Source organism: Rhea americana, unplaced genomic scaffold (genome assembly GCF_003343005.1).
Source record: "Rhea americana isolate MKP2758 unplaced genomic scaffold, rheAme1 scaffold_305, whole genome shotgun sequence".
In the NCBI taxonomy this organism is placed as follows: Eukaryota; Metazoa; Chordata; class Aves; order Rheiformes; family Rheidae; genus Rhea; species Rhea americana.
Genome location: NW_028186430.1, coordinates 59157 through 75605, shown reverse-complemented (window position 1 = coordinate 75605; position 16449 = coordinate 59157). Strand labels below are relative to the sequence as shown.

Below are 16449 nucleotides of genomic sequence, written 5' to 3'. Positions count from 1 at the left end.
GTTTTACACATTCCTCATTTTGATGATCTTGAACAGGAGGAGGCATTTTTGCACGAGATCTAAATGATTGGTTTTGTATTATATTGGAGGGGGAACCCCCTAGTTTCACTGAAGAGTTTAGTATCTAGTTTTTCCAACAGATTTGCAGATACTCAAACTTGTTCACTCTGGAAACTTCCCTTGCAGAGGAAGAATCTAAGCCACTATTATTTCTGTTTTCCTTAAAATAAGATGTAGTTTTATGAACCTTCCGAAGGTAAAAGTACAAAACTCTTTTCTGTCTTATATGCCATTAAAATACCTAACTACAAAAAAAAAAAAAAAAAAAAAAAAAAAAAAAAAGCAACAGCTAATAAGGTGATGTGCAGCTACAGAGAAACTGGCTAGTACTGTTTTTCTCTAATGCTGCCGATTAGACTTTGAGCAACATCCAGTTCTACTACTGATGCTTGATTCTGCTGTAGACTGTAGGTGTCTTAGCCGGATGGTGCCTAGTTAAAATGGAGTACAATCAGTTTGGTACTGTCACAGGATTTAATCTTTCTTGGAATTCAACTTTTGCTGCAGTGGAATGTTGTGAACGGATACATGTGGKGAGTGTGCTGGTGAATATATCAGCAATCATGGATTTTATTTATATTGAATTGAAACATACTATTTCTCTGACTAGTCTTACTCAAAAAGCCTTCTTTCTCCATGTTCTACTAACACAATGAACCCAACAATTTACTGGTCTGCTTAAGAAATAAAGGGCTGTTTCTTTGTGTTTGCCTTATTTTCAGGTGCTATGATAGTGCTTAATAAAGACTCTATTTGTAAAACTGTTTTTCTAAGTCCTTTTTCATGTGTTGGAAATTTTTAAAACTATTTGCAGCATTTTGTTGTTAAGAGAGTTCGAGACCATCAGCTATAGATGACTAAAAATATCAAGGCTTGTATTAAGGAGCCGTACGTGCTTTATTTTAAATAGACCTCTCAGAGGCGCTTGCGGGTGGCGGCGTTGTGGTTACAGCACTGCGGAAGCACCGGGCTCTGCCCGCAGCCCGCACGGCTGCGGGTCCTGGGCCGCGCAGCCGCTCGGCTCGCGCTCGTCGACGGCTGCGGGGGAAGGGGGGCGAGTGACGTGCCGGCGGGCGGGGCGGGCCGCGCCTGCGCACTGCTGCCCGCCGGGGAAGATGCCGTCGGTTTCGAAAGCGGTTTCGCGGGGTGGCGGGCCTGGGGGGTTTCCGCAGACTGAGCAGCCAACGCACTATACGTAGGTACCGCGCTCAGGGGGCGCCCTGCTCCGTGGGCCCCCGCGCCGCGCCGCGCCGCGCCGCGCGGGGAGGGTCTCTGGCCCTGAGGCGGAGGGCTCCTCCCCGTGCCTGGCCTGCTCCGCGCGGCCTCCTGCTCTGGCGGCGGGTCTGTGATGAGATAACCCGGCAGGGCCCGGCCCTGGCTGCCCTCCCACCTTCTCCTTTCCCAGCTCCGGCTGCGGCGGGGAGGATGCTTGGTCTTGTGCCCGCCGGACAGGGGCGGCCTGGGCATGGTAGGCTGCAGGGCGCCGGCGCCGACTCTCCTGGCTGCCCCCGCGGCCTTGCCGGACTGGGCTGCCCTGTGACTCGCGGGCATCCTCCGGCATCCCCGGAGCAACCCGAGCCTCTCAGCATGCTTTCGCACCCGAGACCATCCTCGTGAAGCGCAAGTCCTTCTACTTCTTCGAAGCGTTGCCTAGCCAGCCTCTGCTCAAGCCTTTGGGACGTTTCCAGGACATCTCTTGCAGACCTTCACGTACTGAACGGCAGATCCCGTGTGCTTCCCATCCTCCCTGCAAGTCTCCGGTTTTCCTCAGATGTGGTCTATCTGTGCAGCCCTCAGACTTCTGACACCTTTGGTTGCATGGGACCAGATGCTGCCACACGAGCATGGGATATTTTTACCTCTAAATTTTGGCATTCTGTCTCTCTTATCCCCCCATATCACCACTTCTATACTGTCCCATTTTCAGCAGTCTTGGAAAGACCATATGAATCTAACCATTTACTTAGATACTGCTGCAGTCCTTTCTGCAGTTCTTAACATCTGAAATTCTGTTCCAGTTCTTTTTCTTCAGTCTTGTATAGTTTTAAAAACTCTTCTCTGAACCTTAAGATATGTTCCATAACTATGTATGATTACATCCCTTATGTGCTAAGTTAAGCAATTCAGAAGTAAGAGGTGCTCCAACATTCTTCTCTCTAATTCTTCTCTTTCCCCTATCTGGTCAATCTCCTGTAACTAGTTACACATTTTAGGCCTTTTGAAGAGCTCTGAGAAGTCTAAGGTTCTTCTATGACGTCCTCCCTGCAAAATGCCTGGTCACCCGTTTCCCCAATAATTGATAACTTTAGTGATGTAATGAACCTGTTAAATAGGCTAATAGATGCATAAACTGGAATAGGAGAAAATACTGTCTTACATCCTTTGATAAATTCCATGGTAGTGCCCAGTCGAATGTCATCTTGGTATCCTGTGCAAAGAAGTATCAGAATTCCTGAATAGCTCCTGTGCTGTAGATCCCAATGAACGAATGCGTTTCTAACACCTGAGTAGCCTTCAGAGACCCTAAACTGCCTCAAAAGAAGTACAACAACCCCTAAATAAGTTTACTAAAGTCTTCTCATAGCACCTGAAACCTTCTTGAGCATCTTTTAACTCTAGCTTTCTGTATAGCGTGTCCACTTTCTGAGAGTATTGTGATTAAGTAAGGACTAATTTTTAAATTAGATGTGGTATGTAGCCATAAATAGTCTTTGTAGGACTGTTTTGTATGGTAGCAAAGAGTATGAATGTTCATTCAAGTAACTTATAATCTCTGTTTAGTGATTATTTAGGGAAGAATTCTAAATACTGTAGGTATTTTTTTAATTGGTTTGAATTTAGTTCAGTTGTGTGACATAGTAATATAATTTGTCCAAGTATTTCACTGTTTTATTAGTAATGCATCTGTTATGAAAAATCAAGTCAGCTTTATTCAGCAGCTAAGCAGTAAACTGTGGATAGAAACAAAAACTGTATGCAATTTTTCATGGGCTATGCACACTGAACTGTTAAGTGCCCWGTTAATACTGTAAAAACATGCCTCCAATAAGATAAACTTGTAACACAGTTTAATTTTTTTAGGTATCTAAAGGAGTTTAGGACAGAGCAGTGCCCCCTATTTTTGCAGCACAAGTGTACCCAGCACAGACCATTTACCTGTTTTCATTGGCATTTCCTAAATCAGCGTCGTCGTAGACCTATACGAAGGCGTGATGGGACTTTTAACTACAGTCCAGATGTTTATTGTACAAAATATGATGAGACTACAGGAATCTGCCCAGATGGAGATGAGTAAGTGATTTCTTTCAGTCTTAGGAATTTATAATTTTACCATTGAAATTATGAAAGGATACAAATCTCTCCTTAGAGAGTAAAAATGATTGGTAGCTCTACTGGAGTTTATTTGAGACCCACTTTCTGCAAGTGATTTGCTGATTTTTAGTGTGTGCTGTTATGTAAGCATGTATTCTTTATCTTAACGAAGATGTGATTTTGATCATTCTGTTAATGTTCCTGTTGTTGCTGCATGGGTTGATGTAGGTTTTTTGGTGTTTTTTTTTTGTTGTTGTTGTTTGTTTGGGGGTTTTTTTTGGAAGTTGTGCTGCCTTTTTTCACACGACAACTTTGAAGTTGACCAGTGTGTGCAAGCTATGTTGTATGGAGACGGCTCCAAGATAACTACCTTCTGTAAGTTTCGTGAAAATGGATGCTTCCAGTGAGAAAAAGCAAAGGAAGGAGGTCACTCTAAGTTGCTGACTAGCCAGTTAGTATTTGCACTTCTGTGGACTAGTAACAGCATATGTTGTCTCTCATATAGACAAAGGGTACAGAAGGTTTCCAGTAAACATGGGGAGTTGCAGAGGCCTTATGGAGATTAGAATAAGCAAATGCTATAGTGTGTCAGGCAAGCAAGCAGATATATGGCGTTGCCARGCATATTGTGGTTCATATGTCGTAGTGTAGCTAGCTTCATTTGTAGTGTTGGAACCAAGGACTTCTGACAAGTATTTGTAGGAAGATAGACAGGAAATGTGTAGTTCGGCTGGTCAGCTTTTTTAAAAACGGAAGCTGAATTGTTTTTATTACTGTAATGTTTAGCTGCRCTTGTCGTGGATCAGTATCTTCTATGATAGAGGTTGTAGTCACAGAGGAAAAAGATGCATTTTTCCCGGAGGATTTACAATCTAAACACAGAAGATACAAGGGAARGTAAACAAATGCAATAGGTAGTGTTACAATATTCAGTACTATGCCTGAGTAAGATACACAGCAAAAAATATCTCTGGGGGATGATTTAAAAAAGAATAGAGTACTTTTTCAGGTGCATGTAAAGCACTCTTGCCAATGCCAGGGACAGCGTGGGCAATTACTGCTTTAAAGTCAATTAAGGAATATATATATATATATATATATATATATATATATATCATTGATTGATTGGGGACAAAATTTGACCTTTCATTATCAAATGGTAGATAGATGGATGCTAAAGGATGAAAAAGGAAGCAGTGTTTTGAAAGGATATTTGCTGGACATTTGTTAGAAACAAAGAACAGGATGTTTCAGCAAGCTGACATGTGAGATAGGAACCCGAGCAATCTTTGTACTGTAGTTAAGTTGGAAAGGCTATATCCCACAGTTGCTGAAGATTACTCCCAGGTTATGAATGACAAAAAGGATGATAGTGTTATCTGGCATAGTGGCAGTTCTGGGTACTTGCAAGAAATGAGATTGGTAATGAGATTCAGGCCTCTGTTTTAGTCTGTTGTACTTACACTTTTAGGTTTGTGAGTTAGCAGCAAAAGGTGATGGTTGGTAAGTTTATATTTTACAGTGAAATTGCCCATGTATAAAAGGGCAGGGACCAAGGTTAGAGTTCTGTGAGGCTCCTGGCAGAAGGCCACAAAAGAATGTCTATGTTGAAAGAATGTTTGTTGATTAAGAGGAAAATGAGAACATAACTGAGTTCGCTTAAACAAAGGAGAACAGTGTTTCAAGAGAAGAAATGGCAAACAGATGAAAGCCACCAGTAAATTAAGAAAATGAAAATAGAATTAAATAAAGAAAATGAAGGTAGAATCCAGCTGCTTTGATTCTGTTATAAAATGAGATTACTGGAGACACTTGTGAGAGAAGTTTCAGTTTGACTGTGGAAGCCTTGATTTTAGATTTGATCTCAAGTAGAGCTGGATGCTAGGAATGGCAGTCAGCTGTTGTAAGTTGATAGCTGATTGAGGTTAAGGTAGAAGGGAAAAGGCAAATAGAGTGAATTGTTGGGAAAGGCAAGAGAAGTCAGAAGTAACTTTCTTAAAGACATTAAAGCAAGTCTGTAGTAGCAGAAGAAAAAGCCCGAGGAAAACACTAGCCTTTCTGAGGACATGCCTGCAGAGTGTCTGTATTCCTTTCAGAACCAGCAAAAGAATGCTATTGTGTTCTAATTTTTTCTTCTGCCTGAAATTTAGCCTTTTATTTGGAACAACTTCAAATTCTTGTACRTAGATTAGCAGCAGGAGTGGCATGATGCTGTTATTTTATCTGTGTCCGTACCTATTCCTTTTTGACAGGTATGAGCTGCTAGAGAACTATCAAGAAAGATAAAATGATGACACTTGTAATTGTTCTCAGGAACATACTTTCAGGAGAGTTAAAGTAGAAATTGCTGGTTTCACATAGTAGGCTTGACTGTAGTTATTTCTTCCGAAAATTCACCTTGGAAAGAAAGGAGGCCTGAAATTTTAGATCACGGAATAGTTGAGGTTGGAAAGGGCCTGTGGAGATCATCTGGTCCAACTTCTCTGCCCAAGCAGGGTGAGCTAAAGCAGGTTTTTGATCCACTGTAATCGAGAAGATTATTTTGGATGTAGTATTGGCATCTGTTATGCAACACTGCTCTTAGTGAAAGAATTAGAGAAGTCTGTTACAGAAGAGCAATTAGAGTGATCACAGGAAAAAATGTTAATGTCTCAGGGTTGAACAGAAGTACAAGTGTGTAGTTTTCATATGCTTAAGAACTTCTAAAATTGCCCTTTGAACTGGATAGTTTTTAAAATTCTTAAAGAGTATCTTTGGAATATTTATGATGATGTGAATTAAGAGGAAAATGAAAGGGTAACGTACTTTTCACTTCTCAGTTAATCTTTCAAGATTTTGTGAACATATGTTCTGTTTCACAATACATTCATCTAATTACTTTGAATATTATAATGTCAATTTTACTTTGTGAAATGCAAGTACCATCTAGCTACTGCTTTTAGCAGGGGTTTTGCCTTTCTGACTAATGGTCCCAGGATGAACAACAGCTGATCACCAAGGTATCTGTGGTTAAAAGCATGTGTATTAGTATGGTATCATATAACATACATGTCCAAAATAGATAAATCATTGTTTTTTGTTGTATGAGCTTTGCATGTTCTTGAGTCCCTCAGAGACAGCTTGTATAATTAGGTTTTATCTAGTTCTTTACAAGTCTTAGATAAAGTTTAGATAACAAAGTGTTCAGTCACACTGTATAGCCTCATTAAAGCACTTTATTAGTTTCTGAAGGAGAACTTCACCTGTTGTGGGAGTCTTAAGCAAAATGTGCAGTGGGAAAACTCTTTTCAGTAAAATTCAGATTTTGTTAGATATCAATGGCACAAGTATCGTGTCTCAGGCCAAACAAGCTTAGGTTTAGTTTAGCAGAAATTACAGTTGTGTAATACATTTTATATTTTCTAGTTTGTCCTTGGAATCCATTTTGTCTTTTTGCAGCGAAAATTGTGACCTAAATATATTGCCCTCTCTCACATTGTGTACAAAAGACTGTGCCTAGCTTGTCTGACAAGCTATATCCATGTTCCACTGAATTCTCTTTTTTTTTGCCTTTTTTTTTTAACAGTCATTTAAAATAACTGAAGGTATTAACGTTTTTTTGAGATTATTACATTGATGTAATATTTCTAAGGAAGAGGTCCAGATATTTCTGCACAAATGCTTGGCTTCTGATAAGGAACCATGGACTTAAAGACAAGCAGTGAGATGTAAACACCTGTATACCTCTTGCATGGGAGATAAGTTCAGATATTTAATTCTGTTTCCAAAAGGAGCCAGCAAACTTAAGTAGGTGGAAATGCAGGCACGAACATTATCCATAAGAACATGACAGTGTATTCTCACTATTGTTGTGTGTGTAAATGAGTGAGACATGAGAGTTTGCAATGAACAGTCTGCTAGCCTGCTTTTCCATTTAGCCCCTGTACAGGTTGAGCTTGTGGCTGGAGGATCAGCAGTAAGTAAAATATTCTCAGATTGCAATTCCTTTTGTTTAGAGTTTTATACAGGACCAGTGCTGGCAAAAGTATCTCAAGGGTTCTTGCAGGTTTTCTCTTTTCCTCTACAGTAATTCTAGCAGAACAGGAGGGCTGCGTCAGTGCTATTCACATATTACAAAACATTTGTCTCAAAGTTCAGCTGAGGCACCAAAGTGAGTCGAACGAAGATTGCATCCTGTCGATCTTTTCATGTAGAACAAAGAGATGTGGAAGAAATACTTTCAAATCCTAAGTTTAGACTATGTTTCATCTTAGGCTGACAAAATGAGGTAAAACACTGCACTTGGTATGTATTGCCTTCTGACAAATTAATTTTGTTGAAATCTCAAGAGGCATAGGTATGAATCACTAGCTGTGGTCCATTTACCTGTTTTAACAGAATGTTGTTTTTAAATTCCTAAAAGGAAGCAACTTGACTCTCAAAAAGCAGATTATCAATTCCTGGAAACCCCTGGAAGCCACAGGTGGCTAGTGTAGGAGGCATAGTAGATCTTTTTTGTTTTAAATATATAAATGCCAGACTTGCAAATGTTTGTGAATATTTTCTGATTTGTTTACTCTAGTTTCTAACTAATCTTTTCAGAACATGATAAATAAAGCTTAAGCCGGCATCAGCTGAGGGTTAAACTCTGCTTAGTGTTTCACCATGCTCCCTCCATTCAAAATCACTTATTTCTATGGGACTTGCCATTTGTTATTCTGTACCATACTCCAAGCCTTCTGATGCAGCTTCCTTTTACTTCGGGATGGAAGAGAGCAGTCTTTGGAGAATCATGTTTTTCAAACCCAATAGAAATCAAAATTAATCACACTGAAATAGATTGTGAGAGAACAGGCATGGCTGTGTGTATTTTCTGTGTTTTTTTTTTTTTTTTTYATTTKTCTACTACTGGTTGTTGAAATTATAATCTATACATGATGCTAGCCATTTTAGTGTACAGACCTTAATTCAGTGTATGTCTGCAAAGATGTATTGTGGATAAAGACATTTCTCTCTTCCTTTTAATCAAAAATTCTTTTTAGATTTCCTCTAAGGTTTTTTAAGGAATTCCGTACCTACAAAGAGCAGGCAGAAAGCAACAACATTGGGCTTCAAGTACCCCTTGATTTTACATGATTATAACAGTCTTTAAAAAAAAATAAACAAATTTTTTATACCTCTTAGTGAAGAAATGAGTTGAGCCTGTGTAAGTATGGAAGATGTTATTCCTTAGTCCAGATGCTGTTGCTTATTTACTGAAGTGCTTACTAGTTTTGTTAATAATATCTTTGTGAACCACCTTGCAATAAATTGTTTTAACATTAGCAATGAATTAGAAATAGGTTAAGAATTTTTATTTTGAATTTGTACTGCAATGGTAATATATATATATATACATATATATATATATATATTATATTATTGTCCAATAGGACAATTCTGTTTGAAGAATTCTGGCAGTTATTTATTATAAGTCCGTAATAAGAAGAGTGATAGTATAATTCAGAGTTAAATGTTTAAAAACAAAACTCGGAAGAATGTTCTAATTTTTCTCTTTTTATTATGTAGTTGCCTTTATCTGCATCGAACAACAGGAGATACAGAAAGGAAGTATCATCTCAGATACTACAAGACTGGAACATGCATTCATGAAACAGATGCCCGGGGTCACTGTGTGAAGAATGGACTTCACTGTGCCTTTGCTCATGGGCCCCATGACCTTAGATCACCAGTATATGATATAAGGTAGTCTTGTTTCAAATACCTAGTTAGCAGGAAATACCACATGCCTGTTACCACCTCATATCAGAAAATGTGGTATGCTTTACAGTGAAAAATATGATATACTATATGCTGTAAATGTAAATATAAGAATGAATTTCAGTGTGCATCAAGACAGCAAATACACACACACTGGTAAATACAAGTACTAAGGTTTTGTAACTTGCAGTTTTGAGAGCCATATACGCCATTCTTAAAACTAATGAAAGACCAGATATTCTGCCTTTCATCACTTATGTCTCATGAATTTTCTTGAGGTATTTATATTCAGAAAATAATAGTTTTTCTGCCATCTTTCAGGACCTCAGCTTCTGTGTGATATTTGCATTTTCACTTTTGTTTGATTTTTACTGTGCTTTTTCATGCATAAGATATCAATGTTATCATCTGCCTGACTAACATATGGGAAAGCTGCTGTAAAAAGAAGGTGCTTTGTGAATCAGAGTAGTGGTAGTGATGAGTTTTAGTTGTGACTGAGGCCTGGGAAATAAGCATATTGTCATGATACACTATATTTGGATAAAAGTGGAGATCTTGTTACAGAAAGTGGTCTACATACTCTTGATAGAAATGGATAGCAATTTCCAGAGAACTTTGAAGCTTTGAAGGGTGATGGGTGTCTCTGTCTGGAGGCTGGAAGAGCATTCTGGGGTAGTATCACTATATACTTGCCCTATTCTTATACTATTCCCTAGGCATCATCTATTGGCCACTGTTGGAGACAGGATTCCAGTCTAGATGAATCTTTGATCTGAGCTGTTACGGCTGTATGTTACATTCGCTCCTGTGTTATCCCTTGTTCCCTACCATCTGTTAGAGCGTTGTAGCTCTCCCTTCAACCTAACCTTTATCACAATTATTTTAGTGAAGTTAGCACCTTTTAGAATTCACTGCTGCATCACATGGTTATGTACTATTTAGTTATATATAGCTTTTTTTTCCAGGGGACTTTCCTCAGTCAGATGGCTGATGCATCTTCTGTAAGACATCTGACCGTTTTCTTTTTGTGTTTTTTTTAACTTTCTTCATTTACCATATATAGTGTGCTGTCATGTCAGTCTTGAAATGAATATAGAATATTTAGTATCTTTGTAATCTTTCATGCTGTGTCAAAATGGGGAATCGATATATAGCGATACTGAAGAAAAAACTTGGAAAAGTAATCCATGGATTGGATTTAAAACTTGAGTAAGGTGCCTTAAAAATGTTTTTTTTGTTGTTGTTTTTGTTTTCCAAGAATGTTGAGCACTAGCTCTAATAAAGTTGTAAATTCCCTGTGATTCTAAAAATGTATCAAATTCTACGGATCAAGGAAGACATATGGTCTTCCTTGAAGTTACAAAAAACTTCTTTTTGTAAGTAATGTGTAACATCAAAACTTTGAGGAGTTTTAGGAGAGAACTGACCTACTGGCCTTAATAATTCTGAGAAAATAAAAAACCTCACAAATTGCTAGATGTTTTCTAACATACTTTAGCAGATAGAATCATGATGCTTATTAGTAAAGATCTTCTCAAGTTCAGAAATATTTCTGGCATAGCCCAGTTTTCATTGCTTGGAGTTAAGAGTACTGAGTCCCGGCAAAGAGATGTGAACACCTTGAGCCGGGTATGATGTGCTCCTGTTTTTTCAGTACGTAAAGCAGCCCTGAGAAGTCTGAACAGCCCGTGAGTCCTAGCACCAGCCTTATGAAAAGAAACCAGAAGGTGAATTTGGCCAAGTAGTGTGTTCCTTTCTTAGTCACTAGAGGAACGTGACCAGTTATCAAGCTCCGTTCTCTTGAGTATCTTTTGATGTGTTAGGCTATTCTTTGCTGGTGACTCGCTGCATATAAAGCATCAGGAGGAACTGAAGACATTCATGGTAGGAGTCCATTWAATGACTAGAACCTACAAATAGGCTGCCCCAGACTTCTTTGGTGTTTGTGAAAACCAGTTGTGTGCCATTGCTGTGAAACACTTCCCTTGATTTCAGGCATCCAACGCTCTTCAGGAAGTCCAAGCAAACATAGGAAATGTTTCTCTTGAGAGGAATACGGTCTTTTTTGCTCTAAGATGGCCACAGACCTTAGGGTTTCTTCATTGTAAGGAAAGAATGGAGAAACACCAGAAGAATCACTGATGCAGACATTAACTTTATTCCTGTTAAGAGCTTTGTTCTTCTGGACATCCACCTAAAAGTTTTCTAGGAACTACTTGTTTTCATTCTAACTGCCTGCTCCATTTTTGGCTCTGGAGAAGAAAGATGTTGACAGTTTTAAAGGTCCTGGAATTGGCTTCAGACCTTTCTTTCCCCTTTGAGATTTTCTTTCATAGGGGAGTACTGGGAGTCTGGGAAATCCTTGAAATGGTATGTAAATGATACCACAACTAGTTACATTATAAAGCACCACACTTTCCAAATTCGTATTTTTCTTTGAGTAAGTGTGTTTTGGAATAGGAAGTAAGCTCCTTAAATATTTGTGTCTAGAGAAAGCAGTGCCATATGAAAACAGAGGCTTTTGATTATGGTGAAGCAAGAATATTAGAGATTCATCTTTGTATTTATTTCTTCAACTTGTTTTCTGATTGCTTCAAAGTCTGCCTAATATATTGTAATTTTTCTTTGAATGCTTTGTACTAGTTTGCCTTTGAATCTCTGTACACTTTGTTTTTGTAAGAGCAGTATGATGAAATTACCTCATTTTTTGGCAGTGTTTTCATACTACAGCACAAGATCTTTTAGTTCATTAGTGGTCATTCTGATCTTTCACCAAGATTATGGTTGCTTATTTGCAATGAAGTTGTAAGTATTTGCAAAGGAGCTATTCCTTTTCTTCATAATACTTGTCCTTTGTTACTAGGTCTCCTGAAAGTCTTGACAAACTTTTCTGGCAAAATCTTACTATGATTCAAAAGTAGTTTCCCATTCACTTTTATATGACTTACTACTGAATAGATATATTTAGTATCTCCATTCAGGCATCCCTTTTCCAAGGTGAAGAGTGCTAAGCCATTTAATTCTCCCTGACAAAGAAGTCATTCTGTATTTCTGATCACCCTTTACTGCTCCTTCTGTACCTTTATTACTTCTACTGTGTTTTGTGTGACAGGAGAATACCAGAAATTAGTAACATATTCAAGATGCACACCACAGCACACCAGCATGCAGAGGTACAGATGGGCATTGCTGATCCAAACGCTGGCAGTATACATAATACCAGTGTCCCTTGTGTTCCCTTTGATTTGTTTGGCATGGATATTCCGTCTGATTTGTTAGCCAGCTTCAGCACAAGCAACAGTTTGAAATACAGTCTCCCCTCTCCCTGACCTGSATTACATGACAAAATTTGGTTAGAATAGTACAGGGTTTACTTATGGCAGGAATGATTAATGTAGCTATACAGTTTAATAGTGTTGTTTTCTCTTCCTCATTCCAGAGAACTTCAGGCACAGGAAACCTTGCAGAACGGGCAGCTAGGATGCAGTGAAGGCATTCCAGATTTACAACCAGGAATTTTGGCAAGCCAAGCAATGATCGAGAAAATTCTTAGTGAAGATCCAAGATGGCAGGGTAAAGTTATAAAAGTCTATCTCTTTTTTTCTGTTTCTTTTTTTGGTATATGATCCAGTTTGTTGATCCTTGTCTTCAACTCTTCAGAAGTCTTACAGAGTAAAGAATAAGTTTATGTAAGCAATACAGATGCTTGTGAACAAATTGTACAGTCCAGCACTTTCATATTCAGATTGCATACTGAAAATGTTTTCTTTTGAAAATGTTTAGTGAATCTTTTTTAATTTACTTAATACAGATGTTGCTAAACTGTGTGAAATGATTAAATCTGATTAAAAGTCAGGAGCAGTTCTGTCTTGTGCCAAGAAATGATAATAATTAGAATCTTCRTTTCTGACGGACAGGTGTTCTTTGCTGACCTAAACTAACATGAAGAAAGTAGAATATTAAGTGGAATGTTTAAGGAGAGTATTGAAATGTGAGAATGTCTTGAAAGCCTTATATGTGATCACTTAAAGCAAATCTTATTATACTCATTTTCTTTAGACTTTAAACTTTAGTTCTCACTTTCCTAGTATAGGCTTCCTTATTACATACACACAAATGTTGTTATCAGTTGGATGTTATTAGAATCCTTGCCCAAATTTTACTTTAGCAAAGAATGCAAGGTACAATTGCTTTCAAAAATTCATGTGAAGACAGTACCACAGGAAGACCAGAGTGAAGATTCTGTCTCTAAGGAGTTCAGTGGATTCAAGGGATATAAAAGATAAATACAGTGGGGACAAGGATCATAAAATAAAAGCTACTACAGGATGAGTTCTAAGCGTTGAAGTATAAATAACTTAGTGTTTGATTGTCAGCTCTAGATCAAAAAATATTGGGTGTTCAAAGTAAAAAGACAACAAAATTGACAAACTGCAAACATTTTTTTGCATTCCTTGCATTGTGACCGGTTGATGTTATATGATAATGTATGGCTTCTGTCATCCTTTGAAATATGGCGGAATTGCACATAATTGCTGGGCATTGAAACTATTGTTCCAGTTGGTTATTTCAGCCTTCTTTTCCTAAGTTTTTACTGAAACCATTGAAAAGGACCGAACAAAAAGTAGATCTTGTGTGAAACACCAACTAATAATTGTTTGCTGTTTGAAAGTATATCACTAATGAGTCTGAGACTGGATTTTCAGCTGATTTTGCACAAGTCCTACAGGAGTTTTACTGTATTCTGTAGTTTGTTTTTGAGAACATCTCAGGTTAAAAAGGTTTGCTAAAGTCAAGATACATAATATTGACTGCTACCGTCTTACCTGCTTTTATTGTCCTGCGTTTGGAAGAAGTTGGATTATGTTTGACATCATTTACTCTTCATAAACTCATTCTGGCCATTAGCTAAAATTTACCCTTTAATTTATTTATTTGCTCCAATTTTCTTCTGATCTTTTTCTTTTTCTAGACAGAACTTCATTTGTCTTTTGCTGGAATCAAAGATTTAGAGACAAATTTAGATTTAGAGCAAATGTGGAAAAGAGGCTCTAGAGTTTGTCCAGCAAGATCATACTGGAGATACTTACCATGAAAGCAATTTTATGAAATAAGGATTATGAACACTAAGCTTAAACATAGATATACAATTTTATAAAGTTGTTGTGTTTTCCTTACTAAAATGAATATGGTAGTTTCAGGTATTCRTTTTCAAAATGTTAAATCTGTATAATAAGAATTTCTGATAACTTCCTCTACCACTGGATTGCTAGTTCTTTATTTGTGTACTACTGCTGTTGAGTATAGAATTGATGAAGATTGCTGTGCATGCGTGTATGCTAGACTGTTTTGTTGCAAAAAATTTAGGTCTCAGTCTAAGCTTATAAGAACAGAGGGATCTGTGAATCATGATTTTTATCCAGAAAGCAGCTAATACCTAATTCCACTAAAAATAGTCAAAATGCAAAATGTAAGTGCTCATTTCCTTTCATTGTTGACCTGTTTACAGACACAAATTTTGTATTAGCTGGCTACAAGACGGAACAATGTACTAAGCCACCCAGACTCTGCCGCCAGGGTTACGCGTGTCCTCACTATCACAACAATCGAGATAGAAGACGGAATCCTAGAAAATTCAAATACAGGTACATAAATATTCCAAATTGACTCTTGGATCAGTTAAACAATTGTTAATGGAGTGATCTGTTAGAGTCTTCTCTAGCACTATTGGATATTCCTAACAGAATAAAAATACGTTTTTTTTCAGTAGCATTGATAAAACTGTTCTGGGAAACAAAACATCTGTTCAGAGTGATCAAACAGTTCTGAAGAAGAAAACTATGAAACCATAATGAAAATATCCTTCTTACCTCTAAAGAATGAAAAAAAAAAATCTACATTTCTTAGCGAAAATTAGGAATCTTCAGGTCATATCTTCTTTGTTATGAAAAAAATCAATTCTAATTTCTGGCTTTGTTTTGATTTTTTTTCCCTATAGTTTTCCGTTCTCTCGCAATAATTTTAGGACCAGAATTTAATGTGTGCTATCTGTCATTTACTTTGGGAATGAACCCATAGTTCTAAGGTGATATCTTCATTGTTTATGTTTTCTCTGTACCAAAGTATAAGGTTTAGAGTTGATGGGCTTTACTTGACAGTCCCGGGACTGTGAATACCTGTCACCAGACAGAAGGAAGATATAATTCTGCTAACTGATCCTTCTGTCAAAGAACTTCCAGAAAATCAGGGCCTCTCAGAACTTGTTAACTTTATAGGTTCCAGTCAAGCTAAGATTTTGAGATTTAGTGAGAAGTTCTTTAATACTTCCGATAGGAAGTGTGCTCTGTGCATCACTTTTTTTCTAGGTCCACTCCTTGCCCCAATGTAAAACATGCAGATGAATGGGGTGAACCTTCAAGGTGTGAAAATGGGGATAGCTGTCAATACTGTCATTCTCGTACAGAGCAGCAGTTTCATCCTGAGGTAAGAACTATATTTCTACTTATTCTTAGTGATTCAAAATTTACTATAGATTAAGTTATTGATTGAAGATATTATTTATATTAAAATGTGTGACATTTGGAGAGAAAATTCATGCAGCACTTCCAGTAGTTGAGGTATTCACTTAAATAAAAATTTTCTAAAAAATTATTTGTACTGCTGTGGTTTCCTCTGTTAGGCATTTTTATTGCACAGCTTATGAAAAAATGAATTAACTTAATAATATTTGGCCTAATAGTTGGATGCTTTTAATCCAGTAGCTGGATTGACTTTTCATGCGATTTGTGTGAAAATCCTTTTCTCATGTTGATTCTCCAAGTATAAAAATTGGGATTAAAGAAACATACTCTGTTTTTCACCTAAGTGGTTACTTGGATGAGCAATGAAGTCACAGTAGTGATTGCATTTAATCAATAAGTTGGAGTGAATTTTTATTCTAAGTACAATTAAAACAAAAGCTTTATTGCAAAGAGTTGAGAGTTACTGAAAAGGCCAGTAGGTGGTGGAAACAGCAGAAAAGTTTCTTCAGTGTCTTATTTAGACACTATGAAAGACAAGGTGATTTTCGAGTCCTCCATAGACAGGTGTAACTTTGACAGGTGTTTGAATATAACAGTGAAAAACTAGGGGAGAAAGCAGTGACATATAATTTGCTGAGATTTAGTTCTTGTGCAACACTATGAATATATCGAGCAAATACTGAAATGACATGTTATGCAAGCAGCTGTCTGTACAATATTTGAAGTCCGTTTAAGTTTTGGGAACTTTTTAATGGACATGAAAAATTCACAGCAGGACGGAATTTCTTGCATTAGAAAGTAAGTTCAACACATACTA

The 16449-nt window shown here is 37.6% G+C and overlaps 1 protein-coding gene across 8 annotated transcripts in view; it reads left to right on the top strand.

Moving 5' to 3' along the window:
- Nucleotides 1-1165: 1165 nt before the first annotated feature.
- Nucleotides 1166-16449, top strand: part of UNKL (unk like zinc finger) — a 63556-nt gene continuing 48272 nt past the window's right edge. For 5 of the 8 annotated variants that reach the window (XM_085309846.1, XM_085309841.1, XM_085309842.1 and 2 more), the window contains exons 1-6: nt 1166-1255; nt 3142-3351; nt 8920-9096; nt 12551-12684; nt 14621-14756; nt 15477-15594. In XM_085309846.1, the coding sequence (XP_085165972.1) occupies nt 1176-1255; nt 3142-3351; nt 8920-9096; nt 12551-12684; nt 14621-14756; nt 15477-15594 (855 nt within the window). In that variant the 5' untranslated portion in view covers nt 1166-1175. The other 3 variants (XM_085309840.1, XM_085309844.1, XM_085309845.1) reach the window with 3 other exon arrangements.